Source organism: Chelonia mydas, chromosome 9 (assembly GCF_015237465.2).
Source record: "Chelonia mydas isolate rCheMyd1 chromosome 9, rCheMyd1.pri.v2, whole genome shotgun sequence".
NCBI lineage: Eukaryota > Metazoa > Chordata > Testudines > Cheloniidae > Chelonia > Chelonia mydas.
In genome coordinates, this window is record NC_057855.1 from 32,064,932 (window position 1) to 32,077,779 (window position 12,848).

Genomic DNA, 12,848 nt, shown 5'->3' on the forward strand with positions numbered 1-12,848 from the left:
CTTAAGGGGGCCCAGGTTTTACCACACAGCTACAACTGTAGTCTACTGGCTGGAAGCTAGTTGAACTGACATCCACCAGATTACCCACCTGTGTCACCTGCCAGGTTATTTGCTATCTCTTGGTTGGGGACACTCCTTTCTCCTCTCTCCTGTTAATGTTCTCTTGTAATTTGCAGGACGTGAAGATGATTCCTATTGCTCCCAATTTTCCTTATACTGATATGTTACCCCTAAATTATCCCTGGGTTTTCCCCTTAAGGGCATTGCAACTGGACTAAACTGTAAGATTTTGCCAGCACTTCACTTGGCTGCTCTCCCCAAACTCAAGCATTCTTAGAGCTAGGCCCAGGTTAAACAAGTCTGAACTGATTTCTGATAAATGCAGAATGAAAGAACCTGGAGCAGCTGAATATAATGTTCTCTAGTGGCCCAGGACCTTTCCACATGTTCAAATAATCATCACCTGGTTAACATCTTTCTGACTTTGTTCTTGACACCCTGTCAAACACTGCAGGGAAGAAGTTTACACCACGATGCATGGCCCTTGGGGACAGATATATTTCATTTTCCATTTCAGATGGTGGAGTTAACTGTTAGTTTCCCAGTGACATCTCACAGTGGTGATCTGGAACCTCAGTTGAGTGCCTTGTTACTGTTGTTCAGTTCCTCTCTCCTTCCATGCTCAGAAAATACTTGAGATAATATAGTTCTTGGATGATACTTTCTGGAAAAAGAGCACAAAGGTATTTAATATGAACTTGTGTATGTTTGAGTTAGTATGCAGTCTGGATAAATAGTTTAAAGTGGTTTGAAACCCACTTCTTGGTGGCCTAGACCTGTGTCATCAGTCCTTGCCAATGGCGCTGAGGTAGCTGTCACTCTTATACATGATGGGTGCCAAATTCTTCTGGGGATGAGGACCCTGGAAAAGTTAATGCTTTGCAGAATACCATTTTAAATTGATGTCTCAAAGGATTGCCATTGGCGTACACAAATAAAATCCCTCCAGTTTTTTCAGGTGAAGGTGTGGAATTGGAAGTAAGCTTTTTGGTCTGTCTATGAGCCGGAGTCTGTGTTCAGACCCAATACTCCATCTTTTCCATTTGCTCTAAACAGGGCCGTCCCTAGGGTACCGCAAATCGGGGCGACTGCCCTGGCCCCGCACTTTGGGGGGCCCTGCATGCGGGGAGGTGAGGCGGGAGGCGAGCAGACTGAGGAGGAGCCCGCCTACCAGAACCTCTCCCTCCCCCAGTTCTCCTGCCCGCTGGCGGGAGCCACTGATCAGCGCATTTCCCTCCCTCCCTCCCTCCCTGTGCCTACCACCTGCTGCATATCAGATCAGTTTTGCAGCATTAGGAGGCGCCTGGGCGGGAGGAGGAAGGAGCAAGGGTGTGTCACACTCGGGGGAGGGGTGGAAAGAAGTGCAGCGGGGGTAGGGTCTGGGGGGAAGCGCACACACACACATTTTCCGCCCCCCCTCCCCCGCAGATAGGCGCCGAGTTTCTAATGTGCCCGGCCCGGACAGCCCTGGCTCTAAAACCCTTGCAAGTTTCAATGTATGTGCAACTTTATTGCCTTTCCCAGAGCAAGGTGGGCAATTAAAATTGTAGTTGCTCCTTTGGCAGTGATCAATTACAGTGTAATTCTGTTAGTTTTCAGACATGTCACCTGTTCCAATCTTGATGTGCTTGCCATGGTCCTGGTGTCTTCATATTCCTCTCCATGAAACCTTGCAAATTTAGTGTATTTCAGTCTTCAGGCTCTTTGCTTTTGAATTTAACCAATGTATTATATTAAATTGTATGCTCTTTTGGGTTGGACCTTGTCCATTACGTGCTTGTAAAGTGCTGTGTTCATGTTAGGAATATTTATTTATAGATATTCTATAACCCCATCTATCTATTGGGTCATCCTAAGAACTGTTATAGAATATAATAACTACTTTCCCTTGCAGCCAAAATAACAGAAAGGAAGCTGCTCATATCCTTGCATCAAATGCCTTGCAAAAGAGGCTGTTTACATGCACTTGTATTCTACAGCAGTGTTTCTCAACCTTTTTGATACCAGGGCCCAGCTTACTGCCTTCCTAAACTGTCAGGGAAATCTCAGGGACTGGTGCTAGTCCGTGGACTTGTCATTGAGAAACACCGTTCAACAGAATACATCCGCTGTCTCAAGCAGGATATTATAAAAAGCAACAGAAGGGAAACAGCACTAGCAGCTAAATATTAAAATTGTGCTTTAGGAATATTAAAGGTGACCTCTTCAGCAGGAAAAAGTTGGTCATGTGACTTTTTTTTTTCATTTTTGATGCTTTATGAAGTATAAAGACGACCAGAAATCTTTTTTATTTTTTTTTAATTTTTAACTTTAGAGTATATTCAAGTAGTGGGTAGTCTGAAAGACTGACTAGAGAGCTAGTGAAATGGAGACCTCACAAGAGCCAAGTGTGACAGTTGAACTATTAACAGGAAAATAGAATGTCAGACCATGTAAAACTTTTTTTATTAATGCATATTTAACTTCAGTGACTAACAAAAGCTTCCTTAATTCAAAATGTTGCATAAAGATTCAGCAAACTCATCCCCTAAAAAAGAGGAAATCGCAATAAAAAACAAAACAAAAACACCTTTGCAGGTTAAACTCTTTTGGTTATTGACATCCCCAAAGGAAAAGAATATTCCTTGCCAAATTCACATATAGCTCTTCGGCCAGGTATCAATGGCATTAACTGGGGCTAGGTTCAATAATATGTCTAGGGGATTCTTTCAAAATAAACAAATCTTATGGATTGAATCCTTATCTAAACCTTTATCCACTCCCAGATTTTGGAAATTTAAAAGTCTCTAAATATGCTGGTTATTTTTTCCAATTATTTCTTCCCCACTTGCAACCATGTGGGAGTCCTCTGTAGTATGGAAGAGATTAGTTTTTAATTGGGGAATGTAATATCAAAATGATCATAATTATGAAGTAAGAGGAAGGCTCATCATACTGTTTTCACCATTGCTGGGCTGCTTTGGTTTGTTCTGTCCACTCTTGTCACATGGGGGTTTATGAAAGGCATAACTGTAAACTGAGGATGGGGGCATCTCAGTATTGAGTTTGACACAAGGAGAAATAGAATGTCCCTTCCTATGGTAGGGAGAGTGAAATAGAGACATTCTCTCAGGAAGCACTTGCAGTAGGAAGAGAAGTGAGACGCTCAGCTGCATAAGGCTTCATACCTATCTTTGGAAAAATGCCAGATGAGCAATATATGGGTGAGTCCATATGACTGCCCTTTCCTCTAGAACAGGGGTGGGCAAACTTTTTGGCCCAAGGGCCATATCGGGGTGCGAAACTGTTTGGAGGGCTGGGTAGGGAAGGCTGTGCCTCCCCAAACAGCCTGGCCCCCTCCCACTTCCCGCCCCCTGACTGCACCCCTCAGAACCTCCAACCCATCCAAACCCCCCTGCTCCTTGTCCCCTGACCGGGACACCACCCCCATCTAACCCCCATGCTCCCTGTCCCCTGACTGCCCCCCACAACCCTTAGTCACACCGCCACCCCCTGACAGGCCCCCAGGACTCCCGCACCCTATCCAACCCCCCGTCCTCTCACCACCCCCGCCAAACCTCCACCCCACCCAACCGCCCCCTGCTCCCTGTCCCCTAACTGCCTCCCCAGACCCCCTACCCCTTATCCAACCTCACCCCCGCCCCTTACCATGCTGCTCAGAGCAGCAGGAGCTCACAGCCCCGCTGCCCGGAGAGAGCCAGCCGTGCTGCCCGCACGGTGGCGTGGCTGCGGGCGAGGGGAGGGATGAGCTGGGGGCTAGCCTCCCCTGCCAGGAGCTCAGGGGCAGGCAGGATGGTCCCGCGGGCCATAGTTTTCCCACCTCTGTTCTAGAAACAGCATTCAGTTATGTCTACAGTGTCTTCCAGGAGAAGTGCAGTGCAAAGTGGATTTGATACCTGGCTGGGTTTTATACTGCCTTGCTGGTTGCTAGTGAAAAGACTTAATATGCTAGGGCTGTGGTTTGTTTTTTTGTTTTGTTTTGTTTTTTTGCCCTCTCCCTACTCCCCAACCCGGAGGGTGAAGGGGGAAGAAATGTCCCTGTCCCTCTTAATAATCAGGCGTCACTTGGACCACTCGGTTGCTTTCTCTTCCTTCTTGGCATGCTGCAGGGTTGGCTGGACTGTTCAGTGGTTCTCAAACTTTTGTATTGGTGACCCCTTTCACACAGCAAGCCTCTGAGTGCATCCCCCCTTCTAAATTAAAAAGACTTTTAAAATATATATTTAACACTATTATAAATGCTGGAGGTGAAGCGGGCTTTGGGGGTGGAGGCTGACAGCTCACAACCCCCCCCCCCCCCCCCCGCCACATAATAACCTCCCGACCCCCTGAGGGGTCACAACCTGCAGTTTGACCCCTAGCTGCTGTCTCAGGAGGAGGAAGAGGGCAGGTGGGTTTTGTTGTGAGGTTGCCTTCCCTTCCAGCTGCTTGTGCATTTGACAGGGGCCCAGAGCAATCTCCTTCCCTGGCTGGACAAGAGCTTAGAGCACAGCAAGCGGTGGGGAAGGTAAGAAGCCTTTAACCACCGCCTGTCTCCTGCCTGTGTGTGGGGGGGAGGGGTGCAGGTTGGTGGTGGTGGTGCCTGAGGGGTGTAGAGGAGAACTAGGGTTTCTATGTGCAACAGTAATACAAATACTTTTCCGCAAGTCAACAGAAACCTGACTGATAGCATGGCTGGTTCCTTGTTTTCAGCTGCGGAAAGAAGCAGTAATAAATGGGTTAGAGGGAACCTTAACTTTGGATCTTGTGCTATATAAACTATGCTTTCTCTCAGATGTGCTAACTTTGGCAAAGAATGTTTCACAATTTTAGAAACACATATTTTGTTTCTGTATTTTGCTTTGCTGAGATGTACTGTGGGAATCTTTTATTTAACCTTGAAATTGAGGGAGATTTCGACATCTGAGCCATTCTTTTTAGGTGACAGATCTGAGGAACCGTCCCAGATTGAGGTGTTAATAGAGGAGGTTTTGGAGCAAATGTTACACATTAAACAGATATAAGTCATCAGGACCAGATGGTATTCAACCAAGAGTTCTGTCAGAACTACTAATTGTGCAGTGTAACTTATCATGTAAATCAGTTTCTGTACTGGAGGATAGAAAATGTGATACTTTAAAAAAAAAAAAAAAAAAAGGATCCAGAGGTGATCCTGGCAATTACAAGCTGGTGAGTCTAACTTCAATAACAGTCAAATTGGTTGAAACTATAGTAAAGAACAGAATTATCAGACACATAGATGAACACGCTTTGTTGGGGAAGAGTCAAGACATTGGTCTGACCCAATATGGCCATTCTTACGCAATTTTTTGATTACTTTTTAACATTGTGAATCTGAAGACTTCAAATTTAGCAGGTGAGTAATATAAGGTGCTTATAAAAGTGATCCCTAAGCACTTGAGTCCACAAAATTGACCTTTTCAGGTTACTGTTGGTTGCATAGTAGAAAATAATTACAAAGCTGATCATATTTTAAGACTTCTAAAATGTTTTGTTCAGATTGGTGTAACTTCCACAAATGGAGACCTGAAAGGATTTATAGATCAGAACCGGAGTCCATCAAAAGGTAAGAGGAGTTGAATTTGTCTGTTCAAAAAATAAACTCGTTGTAAGGCTGCCTTCTCTCCAGACTTTAGCAATTTAAAATCTTCCCCTAAATTGTTGGTATGCCCACTATATGTGGTTGATTTAACTTTTTTGGGCCCAACTTAAAATATTAAAGCTTAAGGTATTAGATACCTCTGTATCTGTGAATGCTATATTGTAGATCCACAACAGTGAATCTAGTGTTAAGGCTTTAAGATGACAAGCCAAATCAGACTTATAATAAAAGCTATCAGAATATTAAATTACTCTTTTTATGGGGGTGTGGAATGTGTGAATACGCCATCTTCTTACCTCTACCCTCAGTCTCCATGTTGCAGGGATTCTTCTGACTAAGGGAAAGATGGACTGAGCTTCTCCCAGGGTTAATCTATGCCACTGAGGGAGGATGAGTTTGTGGTAAGGTACTAGACTGGGATTCAGAAGATCTGGATTTAGTTCCCAGCTCTGCCACAGACTTTGTGCCTCCATGGGCAAATCACTTAATATCTGTGCCTCATAGCAGTTGTAATATTGGATCAGACCCATGTTTACAGCAGTGACCAGTACTAGATGTTTCAGAATAATTATATCATATTCTATATAAGTTTTTACTGGTCTCATCACCATAGTATATGAGCATCATCCTCTAGTGTATTAAGGAGAGGCAGATGTGTGAAAACTTGCCCCCATGAAGGTGTAGTCCTATTCCCTCATTTATAGATTGGCTTAAACTGAGAAGTATGGGGTTTTAGATTGCCATCAAAATGTAACAAGAATATCCAGAGATAATAGTATCCATATAAATGTCCAAACCCTCTCTGAGTCTTTAGGTTTTGGTCTCAGTAACATCCTGTGGCATGAGCTCCACAATCTAATTATGTATTGTATGCTCCTCAGTTCTCCATATATAAATTGGGGATTGTAATATATCTTTTGTCTTGATTATTTAGATAATCCTTCACTGTATTTGTAGAGCATGTAGCACAATGGGAACCCAGGCTTTATTCGGGCTTCTAGATGCTACTGTAATACAAATAGTAAATAGTAATTGTGACAAACATGGAGTTGCTCTGTAATTTATAAATATTATAATGTTTTACTGTATAAATATATTGGTTTAGTTCAATAGTGGGTTATAAGCAAGAAGAAAATAATAGCTCAAGATAAGACTCTCCTTGGCAAACATTTGAGGCTTGTTATGGGCCATTGGCTCTGAGGAGTCTGGCTCAATCTCCTGCTATGCCCTGCTGAACTGATTCTGACAAACAGGGCAAAAGTGTGAGAACTGACAAGAACCAAAGGAACTCTGGCTGGATCATAAGGCTTTTTCTCTCAAGAGAGGAGGCAGTTTCTGGGTAGCTGTTCCAGAAAAACAAATTTAAACTCAGACCCCCTGCTGGGGCATCTGCAGAAGGTAGGCCTACCTAGATTGTCATGGGATGGTAAGCTTAGGTCAATGATCCCCAAACTTTTTACCTCCCGCCCCCCTTTACTGCTGAGGTTGGGGCAGCGGCCGGGCAGGGTGCTGATGCACATATCATTGGCATTTAATGTTGGTGGGGAGATTTGTTTGCTAAATGTTTTTGCATTGTCAGCTGTCAAAAACTTTCCTCTTTATTAGGATTCTCTTTGAGGCCTTGAGGTTGATTTGGATTGTTGTTTTGGAGTTTCACTTTGTTTTAAAACTCAAAAGAAGGATGTTTTGCTCAAAGGTTAACAAAGTGGGTTTTTAATCATAATCTTTTGTATTAATCAAAATTCAGGAAAACTTTTTTCTGATCATGGTTATTGGTGAAATAATAAGCAAGTGATGAAAGAGACCTATTTATATTGTTCCTTTCATCCCAAATGTTTCTCTCTCTCTCAAAATCTGCATTCCACTTAAGCAGCTAGTACACGTTCTCTCTTTGGAGGTTAGTGGAAACACAGAGGAAGAATGTCTAGATCCAGTGCCAAGGAGAATGAGTATATCATAGTAAAAATATTTTCTGTATTTTTAGATGAGTAACTTTTCTCTTTTTATTTCCCCCCCATGTCTTCGTGTTTTTGAATATCTGTTTCACTAAAAGAACACCTAACACATAGGTTAAATTTTTTCTAAACCATTATAAAATTCAAACACAGTAGTTTTCTCTTGGTAGACTGATCTCAAAAACAGAACTCAGACATAAACCTAATTCCAGTACGTTTACAAAACTAATTTATTGATTAGATATAGAAATGAGAAGTTTTTTGTAGGCCAAAAAGTTGATATTTTTAAGTTTAAGAACAAGAGGATAGCAGAGGGAGTTTATAGGAGGATGAAAGGATAAAATCAGCATAGTTAGGAAAGGCCGCATCACTAGTGCCATCATTTGTCCTGGCTTCTCTACCTGCACTTGTGTCCAGAAAAAGAACCGACCGTGGATTCATCTACCCAGGTCCTGGTGTGGATTTGCAGAGATTGTGGCCTGCATTTCCCAATCATAGAAAGCCAGGCGAGGCAGACCATCCAGTGTGAGAGGTGGAAGCAGATGGGAGAGCTACAGGAGGAGGTGGCTAAGCTGAGGAGCATCCACACACACAGGGAACTCATTGAAAACCTGCATATGGAGACCTCCAAGGTGGAAGAAGTAATCCAGCTGGCGAGGACTGCAGTAACACCACCAGGGGAAGACGAAAACTACTCTTTCACAGGAAGGAAACTGGCTTCTGGTAACTTCTGGTAGCGGGCAGTGCTCCATCCTTGCTCCCTATGCACCATCCATAGAGAGAAACTGGTATGCTGCCCTGGCAATGAAGATGAGAAATCTCCCCTAAAGGAGAAGGAGGAGAAGAAGCCATATACCCCCAACGCTGGGAGGATTGCAGCCACCACTCTCAAGAGTGAACAAAGGGTGATGGTGGTCAGGGATCCCCTTCGAAGGGGGACAGATGCGTCAATCTGCTGGCCTGATCTGGCATCCTGGGATGTGTGCTGCCTGCCAGGGGCCCATATCCGAGGTGTTATGGAAGGATTGCCGAGGATCATCAGGCCTTTTGACTATTTCCCCATGCTGCTTATCCATATGGGTACTAATGATACTGCAAGGTGAGCAGATCGGAAGTGGGTACAGGGCTCTGGGAGTGAGGGTGAAAGAGTTGGGGACACAGAAGGTGTTCTCATCAATCCTTCCCATCAAGGGTTGGGGCCCAGGCAGAGACAAATACATTCTGAAGGTAAATGCATGACTGCGTGGATGGTTTTTCCAGGAGGGTTTTGGCTTCCTTGACCTTGACTGGGGGATGGTATTCTGAGAAGGACTGCTGAGCAGAGGGTCTGCCTATCAAGGATGGGGAAGAGTATCTTCAGATACAGACTGGCTAACTTAATGAGAGAGGCTTTAAACTAGGCTTGATGGGGGCAGGAGACAAAAGCCCACAGGTAAATGCAAAACATGGAGACCTGGGTGAAGGGTCAGAATTTGGGGGCGAGGGAACAGGAGCAATCACAGCAAAGACAAAAGGGAATATAGAGGGGAAATTTAATTAACGTCTTAGATGTCTATATAGTAATGCAAGAAGTATGGGGAATAAACTGGAACTAGAAATACTAGTGAATAATCACAGTTACAACAATTGGCTTCACAGAAACTTGGCAGGATAATTCACGTGACTGGAATGTTGATATAGAAGGGTGTAGCTTTGTCAGGAAGAGACAGGCAGGGAAAAAAGGGAGGAGGTGTTGCCTTGTATATCAAAGATGTATATGTTTGTACCAAGGTTTAGATAGAACAGGCAGGGCTGAAAGTCTCTGGGTAAGAATAAAAGGGGTAAAAAATGATTGGTGTCAAGGTAAGGGTCTACTATAGACCATCTAACCAGGATGAAGAGGTGGATGCAGCTTTTTTTTTTTTTAAAACAACTAACAGTCATCCAAAACACAGGACTTGATGGTGATGAGAGACTTCACTCCCCAGACATCTGTTGAGGGGGAATAGTACAGCAGAGCACAGATTATCCAAAATTTTGCAGGACTGATGGGCAGGATCCCCTGGGAGGCTAACATGAGGGGGCAAGGAGTTTAGGAGATCTGGCTGTATTTTAAAGAAACCTTATTGAGGGCACAGGAACAAACCATCCCGAAGTGCAGAAAGAATAACAAATATGGCAGGTGACCAGCTTGGCTTAACAGTAAAATCTTCTGTGAGTTTAAACTCAAAGGAAGTTTATAAGAAGTGGAAATTTGGACAGATGACTAGGGAGGAGTATAAAAATATTGCTAGAGCATGCAAGGATGTAATCTGGAAGCTCAAGGCACAACTGGAGTTGCAGCTAGCAAGGGATGTGAAGGGTAACAAGAAGGGTTTCTACAGGTATGTTAGCAACAAGATGATGATCAGGGAAAGTGTGGGACCCTTACTGAATGGGGGAGGCAACATAGTGACAGATGATGTGGAAAAAGCTGAAGCACTCAATGCTTTTTTTTTTCACAGACAAAGGCATCTCCCAGACTGCTGCACTGAGCAACACAGCATGGGGAGTAGGTGAGAAGCCCTTAGTGGTGAAAGAACAGGTTAAGGACTATTTAGAAAAGCTGGGCATGCACAAGTCCCTGGGTCCAGATCTAATGCATCCAAGGGTGCTGAGGGAGTTGGCTGATGTGATTGCAGAGCCATTGGCCATTATCTTTGAAAATTTGTGGCAATTGGGGGAGGTCCTGGACGATTGGAAAAAGGCAAATATAGTGCCCATATTTAAAAAAGGGAAGAAAGAACCTGGGGAACTACAGACTGGTCATCCTCACTTCAGTCCCCGGCAAAATCATGGAGCAGGTTCTCAAAGAATCCATTTTGAAGCACTTGGAGGAGAGGGAGATGATCAGGAACAATCCACGTGGATTCACCAAGAGCAAGTCATGCCTGACCAACCTGATTGTCTTCTATGATGAGATAACTGGCTCGCTGTGGATAGGAGAAAGCAGTGGATGTGATATATCTTGACTTTAGCAAAGCTTTTGATACGGTCTCCCACAGTATTCTTGCCAGCAAGTTTAAAAAGTATGGATTGGATGAATGGACTATAAGGTGTGTAGAAAGCTTGCTAGATTGTCGGGCTCAATGGATAGTGATCAACGGCTCGATATCTAGTTGGCAGCCGGTATCAAGCGGAGTGTCCCAGGGGTTGGTCCTGGGGCCGGTTTTGTTCAACATCTTTATTAATGATCCGGGGGATGGGATTAATTGCACCCTCAGCAAGTTCGCAGATGACACTAAGCTGGGGGGAGTGGTAGATACGATGGGGGTAGGGATAAGGTCCAGCGTGACCTAGACAAATTGGAGGATTGGGCCAAAAGAAATCTGATAAGGTTCAACAAGGACAAGTGCAGAGTTCTGCACTTAGGAAGGAAGAATCCCATGCATCAGTACAGGCTGGGGACCAACTGGCTTCCACGCAGTTCTGCAGAAAAGGACCTGGGGATTACAATGGACAAGAAGCTGGATGAGAGTCAGCAGTGTGCCCTTGTTGCCAAGAAGACCAATGGCATATTGGGCTGTATTAGTAGGAGCATTGCCAGCAGATCAAGGGAAGTGATTATCCCCTTCTCGTCGGCACTGGTGAGGTCACACCTGGAGTATTGCATCCAGTTTTGGTCCCCGCACTTACAGAAGGGATGTGGACAAATGGGAGAGAGTCCAGCTGAGGGCAACGAAAATGATTAGGGGGCTGGGGCACATGACTTACGAGGAGAGGCTGAGGGAACTGGGCTTATTTAGTCTGCAAAAGAGAAGAGTGAGGGTGGATTTGATAGCAGCCTTCAATTACCTTGTTGCCAGCACAGAGTGCCCGAGGCAAGCAACAGCTGGGTTCGTTGCCCGGTGTGCGTCACACCAATGACCACAACAGGGTGGAGAAGCAGAGAGATTTATTTGAAGCTTTAAATAGGGCGCAGGGAGACTGAGCTGTCTTAAATCCTGCAGCAGCGCATACAGATTTTAGTATATTTTATACTTTTGCTTATTTTATTATATAAGCTTATGCAATTAATTATTTGCTGCCCCATACAATACCGTAGCCAATCAGCTAAAGCAGCCAGTTGTGTTTTTCCTCAGTAGCATTGCCCGAGCCTTGCCTTATTTGAGTCTATTTGTTACTGGTTTTTGCTAAACATTTTTGCCTTATTTATTTGTTTCCCAGGCCGAAGCTGGCCTTGGCTGGCGAGCCGTGTGCAAACCTGTCTGTCTGTGTGCTAGCTTCTTCATGGTTATGCAGGGTCACAAAAAGTTCAAGGAGCAAAGGGGCCTTCGTTTATCTGGGCATAAAGCAAGAGGGCTTCATCGACACTTGTGGTCTTCCACCCTCCCGAGTTACCTAGTGTAGTGCCCAGTGTCGCTAACAACCTAAAGCCGGGTTCCAAAGAGGATGGAGCTAGGCTGTTCTCAATGGTGGTAGATGACAGAACAAGAAGCAATGGTCTCAAGTTGCAGTGGGGGAGATCTAGGTTGGATATTAGGAAACACTATTTCACTAGGAGGGTGGTGAAGCACTGGAATGGGTTACCTAGGGAGGCAGTAGAATCTCCAACCTTAGAGGTTTTTAAGGCCCGGCTTGACAAAGCCTTGGCTGGGATGATTTAGCTGGTGTTGGTCCTGCTTTGAGCAGGGGATTGGAGTAGATGACCTCCTGATGTCTCTTCCAACCCTAATATTCTATGATTCTATGACTGAACTTTTAAACTTCTTAACTCTGATAGAATTTTTAATTGAAGCACTTGCAAAATGACTGTAAATCAACATGTTCATAAAAATATGAATGTATCACCACCCACCATCTGCAATGAGGGGTTTTGTGTTGAGTGAGTGACCCAGATTGCCACATTTTTATCTGCTCTGTCTTGGCTTTGGTTTTTCAGTTGTTGAGTGTTAGGTCAGCTGTAATGCAGGTGATTATTCAATCACAATGCCTATCCAATCTCAATTTCTTGCTCCAACAGCAGGCCTGTAAGAAACTCTCTGCCTGATCCATATTTCCCCCCTCTTCTTTTCTTCCACCACTTCCACCACTTCTACCACTTTTTTTTGATCTGAGTGGCTAGTCAAAAAATCAGTGTCTAGTAGGTTAGTCCAGTTAAGAAGATAAATTTGTGATAATGAGGTGTTTGTGATGCAGTTTTGGTTATTTAAAAACCATTTTTTGCCAAGTTCTTTGTCTCTGAACACAGAAGGAATCAAATAGCAGATAAC

The 12,848-nt window shown here is 44.2% G+C and overlaps 1 protein-coding gene across 17 annotated transcripts in view; it reads left to right on the forward strand.

Annotated features, from left to right (window-relative positions):
• Positions 1-12,848, forward strand: part of TFDP2 (transcription factor Dp-2) — a 259,198-nt gene that overhangs the window by 139,442 nt on the left and 106,908 nt on the right. For 12 of the 17 annotated variants that reach the window (XM_043522835.1, XM_043522837.1, XM_037909188.2 and 9 more), the window contains one exon: positions 5,560-5,626. The exons of 3 other annotated variants lie outside the window; for them this stretch is intronic. In XM_043522835.1, coding sequence (XP_043378770.1) covers positions 5,560-5,626 — 67 coding nt within the window. Of the gene's footprint in view, positions 1-4,503; positions 4,568-5,559; positions 5,627-12,848 lie in introns of all 17 variants that reach the window. 2 more of the 17 variants (XM_043522839.1, XM_043522840.1) reach the window with 1 other exon arrangement.